A 19,077-nucleotide genomic window follows, 5' to 3' on the forward strand; every position below is an offset into this window, starting at 1 on the left:
AAATTTATTTGACCTCCACAAAACATTCTCCTCATGATATGAAGTTTAAAAGTTACAGTTGTTTGACAAAGATTGAAAACCTTTACAGCTGTTTTTATTTTCTCTTAAATTATTTCAACTACACAAAACACTTTTCTCGTGAGATGAAGTTTGAAAGTTAGAATGACAAATGGTGTTATATGTTAAATACAAATCAATTTTTTGTGCAAATACTTTTTTGTTACCCGAGCAATGTCGGGCGTTCACCTAGTATATATACCAGGTCTAGTGAAACGCGTGATGCGTGAAGAATTGCATGACACTGTGTTATGGTTAAAATCATGCCAGATCGTCATAAAATTTCTCCCAATGGCTTACCATATGCATTTTAAGTAATATCTCAACAATACAGGTCCACGGTTTTTTTCAAGCACATGTGAATATGACTCTTGACATTTTCTAATAGATTTTAAAGTATTTTTAGCTGGTTTTAATACATTTTGAACTAATTTTGACCCTCATGGGTTTTTCTAGTCTGTTGAGATTTTTCTCAATCTAGACAAATGCATAAGGGTCACAATTGGTCCAAAATGTATTAAAACTAGCTAAAAACACTTTAAAAACTAATAGAAATTGTCAGGAATCATATTAACATGTGCTTGAAAAAAAGCCGTGGACCTGTCTGTATTAGCTTGAAAATAATTTAAACTTGGAAAGAAGATCTCTGATTTGTTGAGATATTACTTTAAATGCATCTGGTAAGCCATTGGGAGAAATTTTATGACGATCTGGCATGATTTTAGCCTTCACGCAACGTCACGCATTTCTTCACGCATCATGCATTTTACTAGACCCAGTATATATATACCTCTATGCAATTTACCTACGACTGAAAATTCCACTAAGTTAGTAAGCTTCAAATGCCGGTAGGCAATGACATTGTGTCAGCATTGTTGTCCAGCTAGGCTATTCTGATAATAGCTACAGCCGGAATGCAGACAGATATACGACATACAGACTTTGAGAAATACGACATACTTTGAGAAATATATATATAATATATATAGATAAACTGCTAGAGATCAAGTAGTGACAGGAAAAGGATTACCTGTAATAGCCTCTTATACAAGACAGACTTAAAGAAACCTCCCATACAAATTACCAGCCACAAAAACCTTGATTTCACAAACAAAGAATATAAAATGACCAATTTGATGGAAATGAACCCTGAGTGAAGACACAAAAACAACGATTGAAAATACCAAATCTTTAACACGCAAAAAATAACTTTTAAAATCCTAACTGTAAAATTTTTATTCCCCGCCAAAGGTAAAATTGAGTCATTTAAAAGTTGCCTACACTAGCAACAAGAGATCAGGCGAAAGTACTTTACCACAACATGTACTATCTTTCTCTGAAGAAAATTTACTGCCTGACCTACATACAAGTATGTGCCTTCAGACATGACTGCCACTTAGGAATAAAAAATGTTAGTATACGGTTTGTTATTATTATTGTACATGTACACAGGCCTGCACTATATCTATTATATTCATATATAACACTCATGATCTTATTGGCATAGAATATACGTATGTGTAACATCTCTAAAACAATTGAGTTATCTCCTACAATTATCAGGCATTGATACAGGATTTAGCGATTTTCATGTGTCAGGTTTTCCATTCTAAACACAACTTTCACTTTCCATTCGTAAGCTTCACCCTCATTACCTCACAAAGGTGAAAGATAGAAATTATATATGATATTTTCAACATAAAGATTTTTTGTTGTGGATCACTCCATCCCATGCTGATCAGTGAATAATGTCTAGTACCATAAAACCTCTATTTGAACGCCATGACGCTGCATTTTTCAACCCTTCGCCTATAGTGACCTTTCTACTAGAGGTGGCATTCAAATAAAGATAGCGTTCAAATAGAGGCTCTACGGTAAGTCGTTCAATAAAAAACAATCTTGTAAGAATACAATACTTTCTAAATAGAGAATTAAAGATGAGAATTTTATAGAATAAGTAAAATATATTTGTTGAAAATAACTGATGCATTACACTATATACATGTATCCATGTAAAAATCGTCAAGCTGCCGTCAGTATTGGCAGTAATAAGTATACTTATAAAAATATCATGACCTGCACAACCAATTTATAATAAAGAAAAACCTGTTAGGAAGCACAACAAACAGCATTAGTTAATCATCTCTTTTACAACAAAAAGCCTGACCAACGATGCATGCTTTAAAATAAGGAATTGCATGAAGGATACACTTGGCATATAAAGTTGCGTAATATGATTCTCAGGGGAACAATTATGCAAATATCATATTGTTAAGTCTAATTATACAATATTATGAATTGGCAGCGATGCTTCCATGCTAAGCAAAGATAATCTCTGGTTCGTCTAGCTGAGGTCTGTAAAGACTCGAGTTTGACAAATTCAAAGGGATCTCATGCACCTTTCGTAATGGATAGACGCTGGACAATGAGGTCTTCTCTGGTATGAACTCGATAGAAAAATTGTCATCTTGTCGCTCTACAAGAAAAAATTATGCATCCGAATGTTGAACTATTAAAATAATCCATTTCTTCCTTGAGTTATAGCATTAGAGAACATATAAAACTGCAAATATACTTATTCAGTCCCCTGACTGATGATTTGTACACTTTACCATTTGGAAAAAGCAAAAAGCCCGGCCACACTATTGGCTATGCAAGGAAGCCTGGTGACACTATTGGGTTGGTAAGAAATCTCTGTCATACTATTGGCTAAGCTAGGAAGCCTGGTGACACTATTGGACGGGTAGGAAATCTTTGTCATACTATTGGCTAAGCTAGGCATAAAATATGGTCAATGTATACAGAAAATCTATTAGCAGTTGAAGTGATACTGTGATAAAAAATACTTCATTATGCCAAAAGTACCTTAGGGGGAGTGGAGCAAAATTACTCGAGAGGGGGAGTGGAGCAAAAGGGAGGGGGGTGGAGCAAACGTAACAAAAGGGAGGGGGAGTGGAGCAAAATGGAGGGGGGATAGAGCAAACGTACCAAAAGGGAGGGGGAGTGGAGCAAAAGGGAGGGGGAGTGGAGCAAAAGGGAGGGGGGAGTGGAGCAAAAGGGAAAGGGGGAGTGGAACAAAAGGGGGGATTGGAGCAAAAGGGAGGGGGAGTGGAGCAAAAGGGAGGGGGAGTGGAGCAAAAGGGAGGGGGAGTGGAGCAAAAGGAAGGGGGAGTGAAGCAAAAGGGAAAGGGGGAGTGGAGCAAAAGGGAAAGGGGGAGTGGAGCAAAAGGGGGAATTGGATCAAAAGAGAGGGGGATGTGGAGCAAAAGGGAGGGGGTGTGAAGCAAAAGGGAGGGGGGTGTGGAGCAAAAGGGAGGGGGTGTGGAGCAAAAGAGAGAGAGTAAAACCAAAGCCGCAGCCTACCTTCTGGTAGCAAGAGAGTGCAAGCAAAGAGCAAATATTGAGAGTTTTCGATGTTTATTCCTTAGGAATCATATCGTTTGCGCTAAAAGCTACCTGCTAACAGCTACCTGCTAACAGCTACCTGTGTGCTCAATGCTTATTACAGCACAAACACTTCTGAAATGGATCGTAAATATGTAATTATAAAAAACTGTTCATTGTATTTTTGTCAGAACAAACTATTATTTTCTACTGGTCTGCAGCTTAATGATGCGGAATGGACTGCCCTTCATGCCTACATCGACAGCATAGCTTCACTTGCGGTAGTATGGGTGCCTCTTTACAGTCTCTGATCGCGTGTGACTCGCAACCGCAGACAAGACGTAGACAACTAACTTGGGATACTACAAACGGAGAGCTTTGTACAACTTAAATCCGTACACTTAAATCATTCCTTTGTTGATTGCATTTCTCATTTTGATTACCATTCTTATTAAATTGTTCAATCCGCTGTGCTGCCAAAATATTAATGAATAAAAGACAAAGGCCATGGTAACTTTCATGTACAACGAACACTGTCAGCTCTGGTTAACGTATGAACATCTAGCTAGCATCTGCCAAACTGAGTACTAGATACATACATGATCAAAACCCTCTATACTGGCTATTGTACGTAATAATTGATTTATACGATGCCTGCATATACAGGGTGCACCTGGCCTATTGATTACTTAGATAATTTCTAGCAAAGAGGCGCAGCTGAGGCTACTCCTAATACATGTAGTTTGTGTTCAACTCTTCTAAAATTGAAAGCATTTGTTTATTTTATAAATATATTTAACAATGCTGCCTAAAGCTTCATTGCACTCATTGATATGTTTGCTACAGTTTGCCACCTCTGTTTGCCAGGCTCTTATTATAAAAATGGTTAGCAATTTATGTAAATATGCTAGTAAATATGCTACGGTATTGCGGACATAGATGACCAGAAATTTTCCCCTTAAAGATGTAGTTGCGTCAAAAAAGTCAATTAGGACCCATAAAAGGCTAAAACATCAGCTACAATTTGATGCCATTTTTGTCTTTGTAGACCAACCCTGTCCAGAGATATATGCGTTTGAATGAGGCCCTCTTTTAAAAAGCTCACGTTCCAGCGGGTGCCTATTTCGTGACGTCACAAGCAAGGTATCTGAAACGAAACCACAAGCAATAAATTTGAGGTCGATTCGTTAGCCAATCATGCGTGCGAAATTTTTATATAGGCCGTAATAAATGTTCTCACTCGTAAAACGCGTTGTCTGTGATCTCGAAGATTCTCCTAATTAGAGAATTCATTCTCATTACGCGTTACAGATTCAACGCGTTTCAACAATTACTAAGCTATACATAGTTTTAAAATGGCTTCAAGTTCGAGCGACCGCTACTCAGAGTTATCTGAGCAACTTTTAGTAAAAGATTAGAGTAGACAGCCTATGGCCAAAGCTGACAGGCGTCAGCAGCGTTTTGCTGCAGAAGAAGACAGAATGGAAGTAAATTAACTTAGAGTCTTCTATACTTGAGTAAATGTAATATTTTTTATAGTCATAAATACATATACTAATTAATAAAATGATAATTCTTTGCCATCTCTAATCATCGTTTCATAGCCTATTTGCCGTTTTACCTAGCTATAATATTTTTTTCAAATTTTCTTTGGTAAATTAGAGTCATGATTACAAATTATTTTCACTCGTAGGAAGTGGGTTAAATCGATTGATCTTTGCAAATCTTTAATTTCCAGAACCAAAGATTCGAATCGTTGGCTTGGCGTACTTGTGCCTTTATTAAATGTTTATTCGTTTTTAAAATTACACTCGCAATCTATTTAACTCCCAATTTGGAAGCTGTCAATAGATACGCTTTAGAATGACATATCTATGAATGACATATTTATTGCATCTACTTTGTTTACATTTACTTGTTTTACTGATTACAGAATGTTTATGTCGTCCCACCAGCCGAAGAAGCTTTGTCAGTGTGGAAACTGCCATAAAGGAAAAAGCAAGACTTGAATGCGTGCTGGATAAGCCATGATGTTTTGTTTGAGTTTGTTGCAGTAGATGAATTTGTCTTATTGTATCAGCTAATACTATGTGAGTGGCCACGACTTGATGAATATTTTTAATAAAAGCTTTATGCCGAAATGAAAATATATTTGCTTGTAAAAATTATATAATAAAATAATATTGTTGAAGATAATGCAAAACATGATTTGCAGAATATTGTAGTGAATCGGATATGGTATATGGGTGTCCGCAGAACTGGAGAATGTGAGTTCAAATCCAGTTTGCAGCAGACTTCTCATCCTTAAAACTCTATCCCTGTCTATATTCTTTTCAAAGAAGTGGCTTGCTTATTTCACTTATCTAGTATTCGGTAAGAATACTACTAGTAAGAAACTAGTACGTAGGCAATAGGTAAAAGGCGACATAATGTGGGAGGGGCTTATGGGAGGCTGTATATCGTTTGTATGGGTAGCGGCAGAACTGTGCTGATACAAAGACCGCGTTCTACAAAAGTGACTTGACAGAATTACCGTAGACCGGTAGAATTGGTAGTCGGTACCCAAATGTTTACACAACATTTGGAGAAAGTGAGTAGAACAAATTTTCAATTTTCGTTATTTGAGGCCTTTGAAACATTCATAATAATGCATCTGTAGCAGGATTTAAAATTTTATTCTAGCCAACATGAGCAAATACAAAATAAGATATATGCCAATAGAGCCGCGTAAGACTAGACTTTTATCGCAAATACCCGATGTGAATACGAGAGATAGAGACAGGTTGTCAAATGCGTGACATCATTTTGGGCAAGTCTGGGCACGTTTTGGTGGCCTGAGCGTTTTTACGGCGATCAGATTTTTTCGGTTTTAATCTTCAAATATCTTGGCAATGCGATCGCGTAACACAACAAACAACATATCAACTGATAGAGAAAAAAAAAATGCTTTCTTTTAAGATCAACTTAAATTTGACGCAACTACATCTTTAATAAAGTGATAGATGAAAAACTACACCATTTTTACTAAAAATCTTCTAATGACGACTAAATAAGTTTATTGCAGATGTACAAGTACGGCTGCAATGAGGAGTCATGCATTTGCTGGGAATAAACAAATACAAACATGATGTAATGTATACATCCAACATTCTCACAATCGATGTGCAAAGATGATAAAACTGCCGAACCCATGCCAAGCATGACTTATAGTCATTTTAAATAATTAAAAAAGAGTTAATTCTTACCTAAGCGGAGACTCGAAGAGGAGGCGGAGCTAAGACCCTCATCTGACCAATTAGTTAAAGAATCACCTAGAGAGAGCTCACTTTCTTCAGAGGGGATATAGAACTGAGGTCGTCCAGCCAATGACGAAGCTGTAAATAGATACAAAGACCAATCAGGTATTTAAAGCATCAGCTAATATTGCCTGTAGAAAAGATATATTGAGCTCATTATAATGATGCGAATATCACGGTAGTGAGATACACCAGTTCTAGGAAATTACATCTACAGTGCCACATATACATCTACAATCTACATCTACGACGCCCCTATTATACAGCTTGTTCGCCTTACGATGTGTAACATGTTTTAGTCCCCTACTATACAGCCTTGCTTTTGCCATACGATATCAACGCAAATGTCTCTCGAAATTTAAATTCGGTGGTCGGTGTGCTGAATACGTTGGAATAGCGAAGATGCCGAAATGCTATTTGCCAAAATCCTTCCCCCAACGCCTGAAAGAGATACAATGTTCGCTCTCTCTCAGTTCGGCATTATTCATTACAAGTTATACTAAAGACGAAATCGGAAACAGATAACAAAGATTAAGACGATGACAAAATTAATGTTTAGTTTAATACGTACTAAAACTTAGCTTCAAGTGTGTGTTTAGTGAGCTAAATGCATTTAAGGTAAATTCAAAGTTAACGTTATACATCTGTCTCAAAGGTAAGATCTCTATATAGTATGTGTTGTACATAGTAATATTGCATTTTAATGCAGACCACTGAATAAGCTAAAGTTACTGGAGGTAACTACACTTACTAAGGTTAATATACTATTTTGTTATTAATTTTTAATATGTACAATATGTATAAAAAAATTTGATGTTTTTTTACCTGGGGCGTCTGCATTAGATAATTACTATGGGTTTTTATATCCCTCTATACGACATTTTTGTCTTACGATGCCAACACCAAAATGAATTAATGTCGTATGGCAGAAGTCAACTGTATAGGTTTAGTCAGTGTACACCCTTCCTCTATTAAAACAATTAACTCAACGACAGACCCGAAGGCTGAAGCGTGTGAGAGGTGAAATGAGAAGTGAAAATACTAGTGCCAGTCCAGCGACAAGCACTCTGCAAAGCTCACATAACGAAAAATGCAAACAAAATATTTTTTCTTTGATATCTACATGTAAAAAATTTGATAATGCTAGTATGTAATATATATAGAAACTTTTTTGTAATGCAATAAAAACAGAAAGGATCACCTGAAGCAATTTTCTTTATTACAATTGGTAATTTTAAATAATAGCTAGCGCTCTCTCCATTCATTGGTGAATGTGAAATGATTTATAATAATTGATTCATTGAAATGAGTGGTCCCCATTGGACAGATTACAATTTCCATTGCTATTCTTTGTCGGAAATCAGCCTTAATTCAGATTCACTCAAGGGGACTTACAGATTCGTAGTTAATAAAATGTGACTTTTGAATTAATGTTACGCTGTCAGAAATTATAAAGTGCAGTATGGATGTCAAAGCCTTTTATTTTTGTGTTACAACTTCAGTTGTTTTAATTTAAGTGTGTCAACTTTCGCACAATCACAAAATTCTGTACACGCAATGAGATTGAAAAATTGGCACATGTGAGACTTCAACCAACGACATGCGGCTAATTACCGGTAGTCTGACATTCCAACCAACCGAGCTAATCAGCCTCCTCACAATGACTCAGAATAATTGAGGACAGTCTTTAGTTCTATGACAGAAAACGTGAACAAACGGATGGATGTCGGGCAATAGTATATACATGTATATACTAGTGAATGCCTGGTGTTGCGCGGGTCATGAAATAATTACCTAATGAATTTGAGTAACTTAAGCTAGTAACTTATGCTAATCTAAATCTTTACTATAATAGGAGCCGTTTCTGAAGCCAGTTTAATAATTGTTAGATTACGCGTAATGAACTCTCATGGAATAATGATTTTCGAGAGTGCTGGTAATAACCAATATTATTTTTTCAAGTGGTTTAAGCATGCGTATATTAACCAATGTAACAAGTATGATCACAATTATTCCATTGTATAGCAATGTAATGCAGCTGCTTGGCAAGGTGGTTTAGGACGCCTGTCTGCAGACCTGAAGCATCCGAGTTTATGACTTTAACTGGACACACGAACAACAGACCGACAGACAAACACTGAGATTTATATATATATAGATAAACCTATATTTGCATTTTTATAGCTTTATTAATAAAAATTTTTTGATTTGAACAGAGCTATATTATTGTAGTGTAACAAAAGTTTGTAATACACAAGAACACATTCTTTTGATACACTTTGCCTTTCACTTTATAACATACTCATAATAGGGTCACATAGATAAAAATGAGGCACCCTATTGCATACTAATTGTTAGTGTCAATCGCATGACCACGTCTCCCACATGGATATGAAAATGTGTCCATGTCTGCGAATTCATACAATGTTTCTCCAGCAATCGGTTACAGTAATGATAAGGAAAGACAACTACAGCTGATTAACAGGTTGCGACTTGATATGCTTAATTAACGACTGTCCTGGCAATTTAATACTTTTAACATTCATGAACATGAAAAGGAAGCAAAACTTACAAGGAAATGCACAAACCAAACTGTTTTGTGTTTTTAATCTCTGGGTTGCAGTGATATTTGAAGCTTGTGTACAGATACATGTAGATATCCATGTGAATTTAAGGAAGAATTGAGCAAGCAAAAGTTGATATTTCCAAAACATTCGTGAAGGAAAGCCTTCTGAAAATTAAAGCTAATTATTATGACAAAATCCCTCGACCCTAATCAGCCCATTAAATTTGCACCAAAAATCCTTGAAACTTATCATAAACTTTTATCTAATCAAAGGCAAGCCATCTGCATATTACTTTATCACTGTTTGTACGAAACACACTTCTCTTTGTGATTTGGGTGTAACTCTTTATTGCTGATATGTTAAACTGTTAACAATGATAACAATTATCAGACAGGCCAACAATCCTCATATCTGAGCCTGAATAGGAAACATCCTCTATAAAGGGTGTGTAAGGAAAGCATCCTGCAGAAATTGTTATATTATACACAGGCGCTGACTCACATTACAGATCAATAAAGATAGTGTGACTATCAAACATGGAGTATAAGTGTTCTTAAAACTACAGTATGTCTCATCCATCATCTCTCCCACACACTTCTCTCCCACGCGCTCATCTCCCACGCGCTTGCTGTATGGATGGATGGAATGAACCTAAGTTGAAGCATTCATGAGTAATGCGTATTGACAGCTATTCGGAAGATATCATTATTGCATAACATTTTATCTAGAGGCTTTGAAAGCGGGCCAACTGATGACGTTGATGGGTGGATACCAAAAATTCACCTATGATCACAAAGATATGAGACGCCTGCACCCAAAAACCAATTTCCTTTAACAATTTGATAACAGCAGAATTGAATTTCATAACAGCCTCCAAACTAAAAAAATACAAAACTTTAATACATTTTATTTTGTGAGTGCTTGTATCAGACCATCTCTCACCGATGGCCATAACAAAAATGCATTCTGTGCATCTCAAAAAATTGCTAAAACTAAATTTTTGAACAAGTTCTAAGAATCAATTGGTATATTTATTACTTCAATTGTGAAGCGTTATATAAATAAATATAATAAATAAATATAAAATTGAAAATCTGAACTGTACTATGTTAAACTATAATTGTGGTTACTTTGATAAAAATAGCACACGGGTTTGCTGTGAGACACTTCTTAAAAAACCATGATTGCTTTATGAGTGGTCTTTTTGGGTAAGCACGACAATTGCGTTATATCAAGATATGAATGCGCAATGCAACCAAATGTTCCAAAAACATTTACGTTGTAGAGATTTTACGTTATAGGAACAGTGAAATACATGTAAATGGCCTAATCCGTTCCAAGATTTTTTTAAACTCACCTTTGGGCATAGAAAAAAAATTTAACTTTTTTAATTTTTGTAAATTTTACAAAAAAGCGATACTACCTGTTCGTCGTCTATCTGTATCCAGGGGTCAAGGTTACGATAAAAGAAAACTTTTGACGATGCTCCAACCCATGACATTCGGATTGGTTGACAGACGCAGCACTACCAGCACCAATCAATTGCCTTTGTATTTATGAACTATAGGCAGCTACTCTATTCTATGTCTTGTCGACACATCTGATAATCTATCACGACGAACATGATTGTTTCGAAAGTTGTATGTATAATATGCAAGTATAACAGTATACGCACATCCTTTTTTCTTACGCAAGTACGGCGAGATAGATTAACGTTCAAATCGAATTTGAGAACTCACCCGGCTTTGCACTTTACGTTATGCGGAATTTTTACGTAGTACGAAGCAAAAACTTCACCTAAATTTTTTATGTTATCTGGAATTTACGTTACAGGAGGTATACACTATAAGAACATCTACTGTACTGTCGTTAATCCTTTTCACAACTGAGCGTTCACAAGCTACCAGCACTGCAAAGACAATGCTAATTAACAAAACATTTTGTTTCGAACATTGCTGCAAGAAGGCCGCTATATCTTACCTCCAATTTGTAATGAATCCTGAAATAAATATGCATTAGAAAACCGAGAAAATTCTTTCGAAACCAATATATTTTGCTTGCAGTTAACATTTGACAATCTTCTAACGATCTAATCCCACTTGCAATTAGTTGGAGCCATTAAACTTTTTCGTTTTGCCAAATTTGAACGCAGTTTTTGGATTTTATCAAAAGATTTAACAAGGTTGTATCAAGGCTCATTGCCCTTATTTATATGTTTGCTACAGTTTGTAACAAAAATCGGCTGTTTATGTACAATAGAAATCGAGTTATGAACCTCTACTCATTGTAAGCTTAGTTTAAATAATTGTCTCGTGTCATCAAACGACCTGCTAGAAATCTGCAAATTTGTAGGATGAGTAATAATAATAATCTACCAAACATTAAAAATAAATATATAAAGGCAAGTGCCATAAAAAAGTTTATATTACTTGCAGAAACCAAAATAAAAGCACGTGAATAAATGTTTTATTGTTGTTATCTTCTTGGCTTCCGGTACCAGTTGTAATCTCACTGTTGCTTTCATTTTACCCCACTTCACCTTTTTCTGTGCTTTCAATTTTCTATTTGCCATGTTGTAACCTAAAATCCCCTTCTGGACTGCTGACCCAATCGATATCAGCATCAAAATGAATATGTAAGTAAGTATTTGTGTTGCCATTTTCAATAATTTTACAGAAAAGATGAACTTTTATAAACAAGCACTGATTGCACACGAGTACTAAGCACAAATAATAATGTAATAGTGGTATAGACTATATCATGTTTACTTAGGCTGAGAAATTGCTGCCATAGCAGAAATTTATAAATAGGTAAAATGATTTTAAAAGGGTCAATCTAAATCCAACACCGCCGTGATTCATTCTGGAGTCAGCGACCTTGCCGATAACTGATATTGCAGGGATCTGTCTTGAAGGGGTTTAATAAGTCCTTACTTAATAATTACAGACACTTTTTGCTAGTCAGGCTTATGTCAAAATACGTATGTAAACTTGATAAAGAACAAAAGTATGGAAACACGAACTGCAGGACATTGTAAGGATGAAACACATCTACACAACCTCTGGAATATGTAGTAGATAAGTAATAGATACGTGTATGTACGGACATGTAATGGATATATGTGTAAATAATGGCGTGGTCTCATAATTCCTGACAGCACAAGATCAGCTCATCACCTTTCTAGATATGCCAATTAGCCATTCTAAAAATAACTATGACTACGAATTTCCAATCTCTGCTCAATAGTCTATAGTCTATACATAGAGAAAACAACCAACTCTAGAACCGAAGCTAAAATAGACTAGTTAAAAGAAATGGAGTAACAAGGTTGCTATACTTGGAAGACTGTCTCAATACAGTTCTTCATATAAAAGCTGATATATGGACGTTATCATGGGCTTTGCGGCCGTATAACCCCTACTAAACACAAAACATCTCTAGTAATATTGCCCATATGTTTATCTATTTGTTTGTCGCTAGTTTTAAGATGCACTGAGGTTATGCATAAAGGGGTGGTCACACGAGAGCCAAAACGATATAAATGACGCAAAACGACGTCGCTGTCAGTTGTAAACTGTTCGGCCGAAGACATTTCTGGCCGAAACGAACCATTTCGGTCATTTCGAAATTTCTGGCCGAATCCTGGCTCTTATTGGCTGGATAAAATTCTAACGAGCACATGTCACATTTCTCCTTAAGTGCGTGTGAGCAAAGTTAAAAAAGAAATGGGACGATACTTTTATTTTGTTAAATAATCAACATGAAGCAATTTACGACAAGGCTCACCCGGACTTGTGATTGTGTTGCATAAATGTAAGATGTTGCACTTAAGTTTTGCATAAATGTAAGAGAATGGTTGTGGTTTTCTTTCGTGTAGAATATAAGTAATGTGTCATACACATCCTGATGAAGTATCGTTGACTGATTTATTTATGTAAAACCACAGTACTATGATAAAGACGTTTTTGTTTGTTATGTACTCAGCATTGAAAAACATTCATATGTTAATAAAAAATATAATTACTGTATGTTGATGGGAAGGGTTGGCAAAATCTTTGTATCGAGTGATTTATTTTGAGCAGCTGAACGATCTTCTGATAAATCTGCGGCGTAATTATAATTAATAGTTGTTCCTCAAGGTTTTTTGTTTACAATAGAAATATTTAGCTCAAATACATAAAAACTACCAATGAAACAGTGTCCTGTCTTCATGCGTATGTTATCTAGGAAGCGAAGTGACTTCGGATGCCGTGTGACATGTGGCTTAGCCGAACCGAAGTAAATCAACCTCCGAACCAAACCTAAGTCGGTTCGGCCATCGTGTGACCATGGCTTAAGAATACCTGTCTAACAGGCCAGCAGTAGACCTATGGCTAATGATAGGTCAAGGGAATTACCCGAAGAAGCATGGGATGGCGGTGGTGCGACAGCCTTGGGAGTCCGCTTGGAGGAAAGAACGGTATCGGAATAGCCTCTGTGCATGCCAGGCACCGCTAGGTCAGAGAGGGTGTGAGGCAAGTGCATGCTTATCGAAGGAAGGGAGGCAGAAGGCGGGAGACGATCAGCTTCTGCAATAAATGAATACCGGAGCGCTAGCTGACAGCTAGCAGACATAATACTCATGAAAAGCTATTACGACTAAAAACTATTACGCTATTACGAACACAATGCAGCATTAATTATTAATGTCTAGTGACCGATAACAAAGGGTTTAAGGTACAGCTGACACTAGTGTATTGATCGTTATCAGACTTCCTGATGGCGTAAGACCATACCATATGTACTTTTAAGGATTTGCAAGCGTTGCCAATGGTAGGAAAATCAGTAAACAATGTCTCGGTTATAACATATGAAATCTGTAGTTATGAACTCAGTTAGAAGGTAATACATCAGACACTAGCGGTGACATAATACTAGCGCTAAAATGATAAGTTGATGGCTTGTGATGCATACAGAGCAGATTCTGCAGTAACAGACCTTTTCATGTAACTCTTAATATTGAAAATTCTAATATGTTCTGTTGTTGTTAAATTGCTGAACATGGCTATAAAACAGTCGCGAGAAAGTACACACGGTGACTCAAATAGCTAGGCCATGTGCGTAGGATGGAGCACAACCAACTTTACGAACAGTCGCTATACACCCAGCACCATGATGGAAAACCTAATCAAGGATGACCTAGACAGAGATTTAAAGGCACCAAACCAAAAATGAAGTGGAGAAACATCCATCATGGTTCCCAACACCTAACAGCTTAAAAGCCTCACGGAGGGCTGCCATAAAACCAAATCATAGTACCGTAGTACTTTTTGGACTATAAACCGCACCCCTATATAAGCCGCATCTGCTTTATTTTCCAAAAACCGATAATAAAACAATACATAGGCCGCACCTTTGTATAGGCCGCAGAACTCAGGACGGTGCTTTTTAACACGGCAACAACTTTGCTGTTTAAAACGGAACAGTGTCTAACGGCATTATTTCGTATTAACCGACGCTTTTTAACCTAGTGCCTAACGGAACAGTATCGTTAGGCATTGTTTCGTATTTTCTTTCACGGCTAGAGGCGCACTAACCAGAGATTATGGTTAATGCGCCCTAGCGGTCAAAGAAAAAGCCACGGAATAGCCGCACCCTTATATAAGCCGCATGGCTCAAATCATCAGAAAAAAGTAGCGGCTAATAGTTTGAAAAGTACGGTAGAGTCTTAGTCGAATTGGAGAGATCGAGAGAGATAGAGAACAGTGTACTGTTAACTCAGTCAATTGGTAGTTCCATGCTGACGAGTGAAGTTAATTGGTTTTTTGCAAGTCATGCAAAAGAAATGTGAGCCATGAAGGAAACATTTTAATAGAATTTTTCTTGTAAACACATATGTTCTATAGACTATCTGATTACAGAGAATAGATTGACTAAGAAAACAAGTAGATGCAAGAATGAGGAAGTTGAACCCTGAAGAGCTAATTAAAAGTTTCGTATTTCTAATCACTTGGCAAGTCACAGATTACTTCAGTCTTAGAATGAACTGATCAAATAAATGACGACCACATCAAACATTACAGACTGCCATATTAGATACGCATATCAACTCACCTATTTCTCTGAGTCGCTCCTTAGCTCGTTTATTGCCTTGTTTAGCCGACTCGTTGAGCCAATAGAGAGCCTTCTCACCATCTATGCCTAGTCCGCCTAAAATATTGAAAAAAAAATGCAAGAAAATTGCGGAGATAATCGAAAGTTAACTTACAAAAACAAAGGATCCTGTCAAATTTTGAAAAGCAATCTTTCCCAAACCAAAACACATGTAAAGGCATAGCAACTAATTTTGTGTTACTGCTAAAAAACAAAACCTACAACATTTGAGGGCTGGCAGTGCGTTTATGTACTACTTGGATTATACTTCTAAATATTCTACCTAATGGACTCCTAAATTTGTTTCGTTTCTACTAAATGTCCGTTATAGGTAAACAAAAGTTGATAAATCTAATTTAAAAGGCAGTTTGAGGCAGTTTAACTAATTAGCTTTCGGAATCTCTTCTGTATTATGCCAAAGTTGAAAAACACATTCTCCACTGAATGAGCCTGCAACAGTTGCGATCAAGCCATCGATATACAGTGAAACATGGATAACTCGCCCTCGGATATATCGAACACATGGTTAACTCGGATGGATTTGCTTGGTCCGTTCCCATGCAATGATAAATGGCTCTATATAACTCGAACTCAACACTGTTATTTCAAACTGTTTTTTGCCCAACGGCTACCGAAACGGTTGCTATCGCTTTAGAAAATCACTTTATTCCAAGCCATAAAGGTAAACCTCAACTTTTCGTAATTCATAAGCGTCGTTATTACCACCATCGGCAAAATATTTTTGTCAACGACTTCTCTAAAGGTTTGGTGAAATTTGATTTATACCAAACATCCGCGTAGCGATCGCCCTTCGGAAGCGAGGTAAAGTGAGGTAATCTTTGCATAAACTTCAAGAAAAATCGGCAAAATTGATCGTGGGTAAAACGCTCAAAAGAAAAAGATGTCTTTTCTTTTGAGCATTTCAACAACGATCAAGTTTTGCCAATGTCAATCTAAAAAAACGTCCTGGCAATAACATCACCTCAAACAACGAACCAATCTCAAGTGATAGAAAAATCTCTATACTTTTTGATAAAAACGTTTTAAACTTTACATTAGAAGCATTTAATTTGAAACAAGCCATTTGTGCTTTTGCTTTATATTATAGTTTGTATATGTACATGTATCTACTAATAAATAAGTAAATACATGGACTTGTGACAGTGCACTGATAACTTGAACGCTCTGATAATTCGAACACTTTTGCTCGGTCCCTTGAAGTTTGAGTTATCCGAGTTTCACTGTATATATATTTCTCAAAGAATATTTTATGTCTGTATGTGGTGTGTCTGCATTCCCGCTATAGCTATTAAAATCTTGGAATAAAGAACCTGAACCGAAGAAGATTTGATCTCGGACCCTACCGTTCGCCAGTCCGACACCCTAGTTAGCTTACTACAATTTTCCATTGGTAATATGCCAGGCTAATAGCAAGTGTCAGACAACTCTCATTACTTCTCATTGTTTAAAAGCTGATTTTTAAAACTCAGGCAATGCCGGGTAGCACAGCTAGTTGTTTATAAATGCAACATCACTACTAATTGTTTAAGAACAACTACAACCTGATGATAGATAAAAAAAATTCCTTATTCTATTCCCCAACTGTTACCTATTGAATTCCAAACATAAGTTGTTACCACCAACAACAGTATTGAATAGGTATTATGAAATTAAGTGACGGATGACCAAACAAATTTCCTTTTTTTGCAATTTGTTCTAGCCCATTATACAAACAATGACTATTTTATACAGGGGAGTCCAAATTTTAGTAACTCAAATTTTACAATCTCTTTCACATGCAAGCGGTGGCATCTATTGAGTCGTGGTTCAACTGACATGGTTCTTGGTCAACAAAACGATTAACAGCAAATACTGCTTGTACGCATTACAAATGAAATTGAAATAGTGATATTCGTTTCAACCTCTCTGCTTGCAAATAGACTATGAAGAGTAGAAAGCTAAGTCGACTACAGAGAAATATCACCAGAATCTAACGAGAGATCTTAAAACTTCTTTTTTAGATCTGTACAAAAAAAATTTTTTTTAAATTATTCTTGGACCAGTTTGTCATAAATGAGTTGATATATTATTGTTAAGGCTATTTAGAATAACTGTAGAATAAACTATTTGATGGACCAGTTTGTCATAAATGAGTTGATATATTATTGTTAAGGCTATTTAGAATAACTGTAGAATAAACTTTTTGATGGACAAGTTTGTCATAAATGAGTTGATATATTATTGTTAAGGCTATTTAGAATAACTGTAGAATAAACTATTTGATAAACCAGTTTGTCATAAATGAGTTGATATATTATTGTTAAGGCTATTTAGAATAACTGTAGAATAAACTATTTAATGGACCAGTTTGTCATAAATGAGTTGATATATTATTGTTAAGGCTATTTAGAATAACTGTAGAATAAACTATTTGATGGACCAGTTTATCATAAATGAGTTGATATATTATTGTTAAGGCTATTTAGAATAAACTGTAGAATAAACTATTTGAAAATTTGAATGAGGCGATTTAGAATTTCGATTGATGCCTCAGACATGTCAATAAGTGAGATGAAGTGGCATCTCTGTTCATAAGTAATACACATTTGGAAATGGAATTGAAAAGTAAATGAAACCTTGAACATTTTCAACAGAGTGAGTGATACTAAATTTATTAAAACATCCTGCACCGCAGTCCCAATTGTACGCCAAATTTGAAAGACAATCTACAAATTTCAAAATGTAACTTTTTTTCTGGTTGCATAAAGCAGTTTAATCTTTGAATATATTACATTTGATAGAGTTGACCGTATGGTATGAGCTTTGAATTTGTTCTCATTGCTTAAAATTTGCGCTCTGACTTGAACCACAACTTTACACTATGACTACAGCTGTATGCTATGACTACAGCTGTATGCTGTTGTAGCTTTCTCAGTACCAGATCAAGGAAGTGATCTTGTGAGACTTACATGCCCTAATGACTTCCTCTATTTACTTAACCGAGTTGCTGACTTGTTCTTTGCTATTATCAAGCTGACTTATCACCTCAGCTTTCTACAGTATGTATCTGTAGAATAAATAGTAGAAAAACATGAGACATTCTTAATCTCCAATCATAAGTTTTATCTGTAGCTTAATAAGGTATTTTTGTATTTGGCAAATCATATTCCAATTGTCAGCTGCTCACAAATCTTTTGCTGATGAGACATTTTTTGGAAAAGCTATATGCTCATGCCTTCATGTCTCCATCACAGACTTTTATACATCTAGAGACTTTCTTCTGGATGTACCACGATTATGAAAAATGTTGGATATTGGATCAAACCGAGGCACCTGTCCATAACCCCCTATTATTCGTTTGTGTCTTACACAGTAGTTTAGGATATTAGATGTATGACTTGTAATAACTTTTGACTGTTGCTACACAGTTCAACGCTAATGGTTTTTTCCCCAAACAAAATGCTTTCCCATACAACTTCCAGTGAGCAAGGGTAATTTGCACAGCTTGAATACTTTGGAACCCATTATTCAATAGAGTTCTTGGAATCGTTGCGGGAAATGCTTTGAAGCCTGAATCTGTTTTTAGTGAGAATCTATTATACTGAGATCTACAATAAATCTACTTCATTGAACCAGAAGTC

General features: G+C 36.0%; 1 protein-coding gene across 1 annotated transcript in view; it reads right to left on the reverse strand.

Annotated features, from left to right (window-relative positions):
- Nucleotides 1-2,001: 2,001 nt before the first annotated feature.
- LOC137405950 (localization factor PodJL-like) overlaps nucleotides 2,002-19,077 on the reverse strand; it is a 38,600-nt gene continuing 21,524 nt past the window's right edge. Inside the window, exons 9-12 of the mRNA XM_068092432.1 lie at nucleotides 15,398-15,493; nucleotides 13,702-13,872; nucleotides 6,687-6,815; nucleotides 2,002-2,533 (exon numbers count right to left, since the gene is read on the reverse strand). Of these exons, the coding sequence (XP_067948533.1) occupies nucleotides 2,376-2,533; nucleotides 6,687-6,815; nucleotides 13,702-13,872; nucleotides 15,398-15,493 (554 nt within the window). The 3' untranslated portion in view covers nucleotides 2,002-2,375. The remainder of the gene's footprint in view (nucleotides 2,534-6,686; nucleotides 6,816-13,701; nucleotides 13,873-15,397; nucleotides 15,494-19,077) is intronic.

The sequence above is a fragment of the Watersipora subatra genome, chromosome 10 (assembly GCF_963576615.1).
Source record: "Watersipora subatra chromosome 10, tzWatSuba1.1, whole genome shotgun sequence".
NCBI classification, from domain to species: Eukaryota; Metazoa; Bryozoa; class Gymnolaemata; order Cheilostomatida; family Watersiporidae; genus Watersipora; species Watersipora subatra.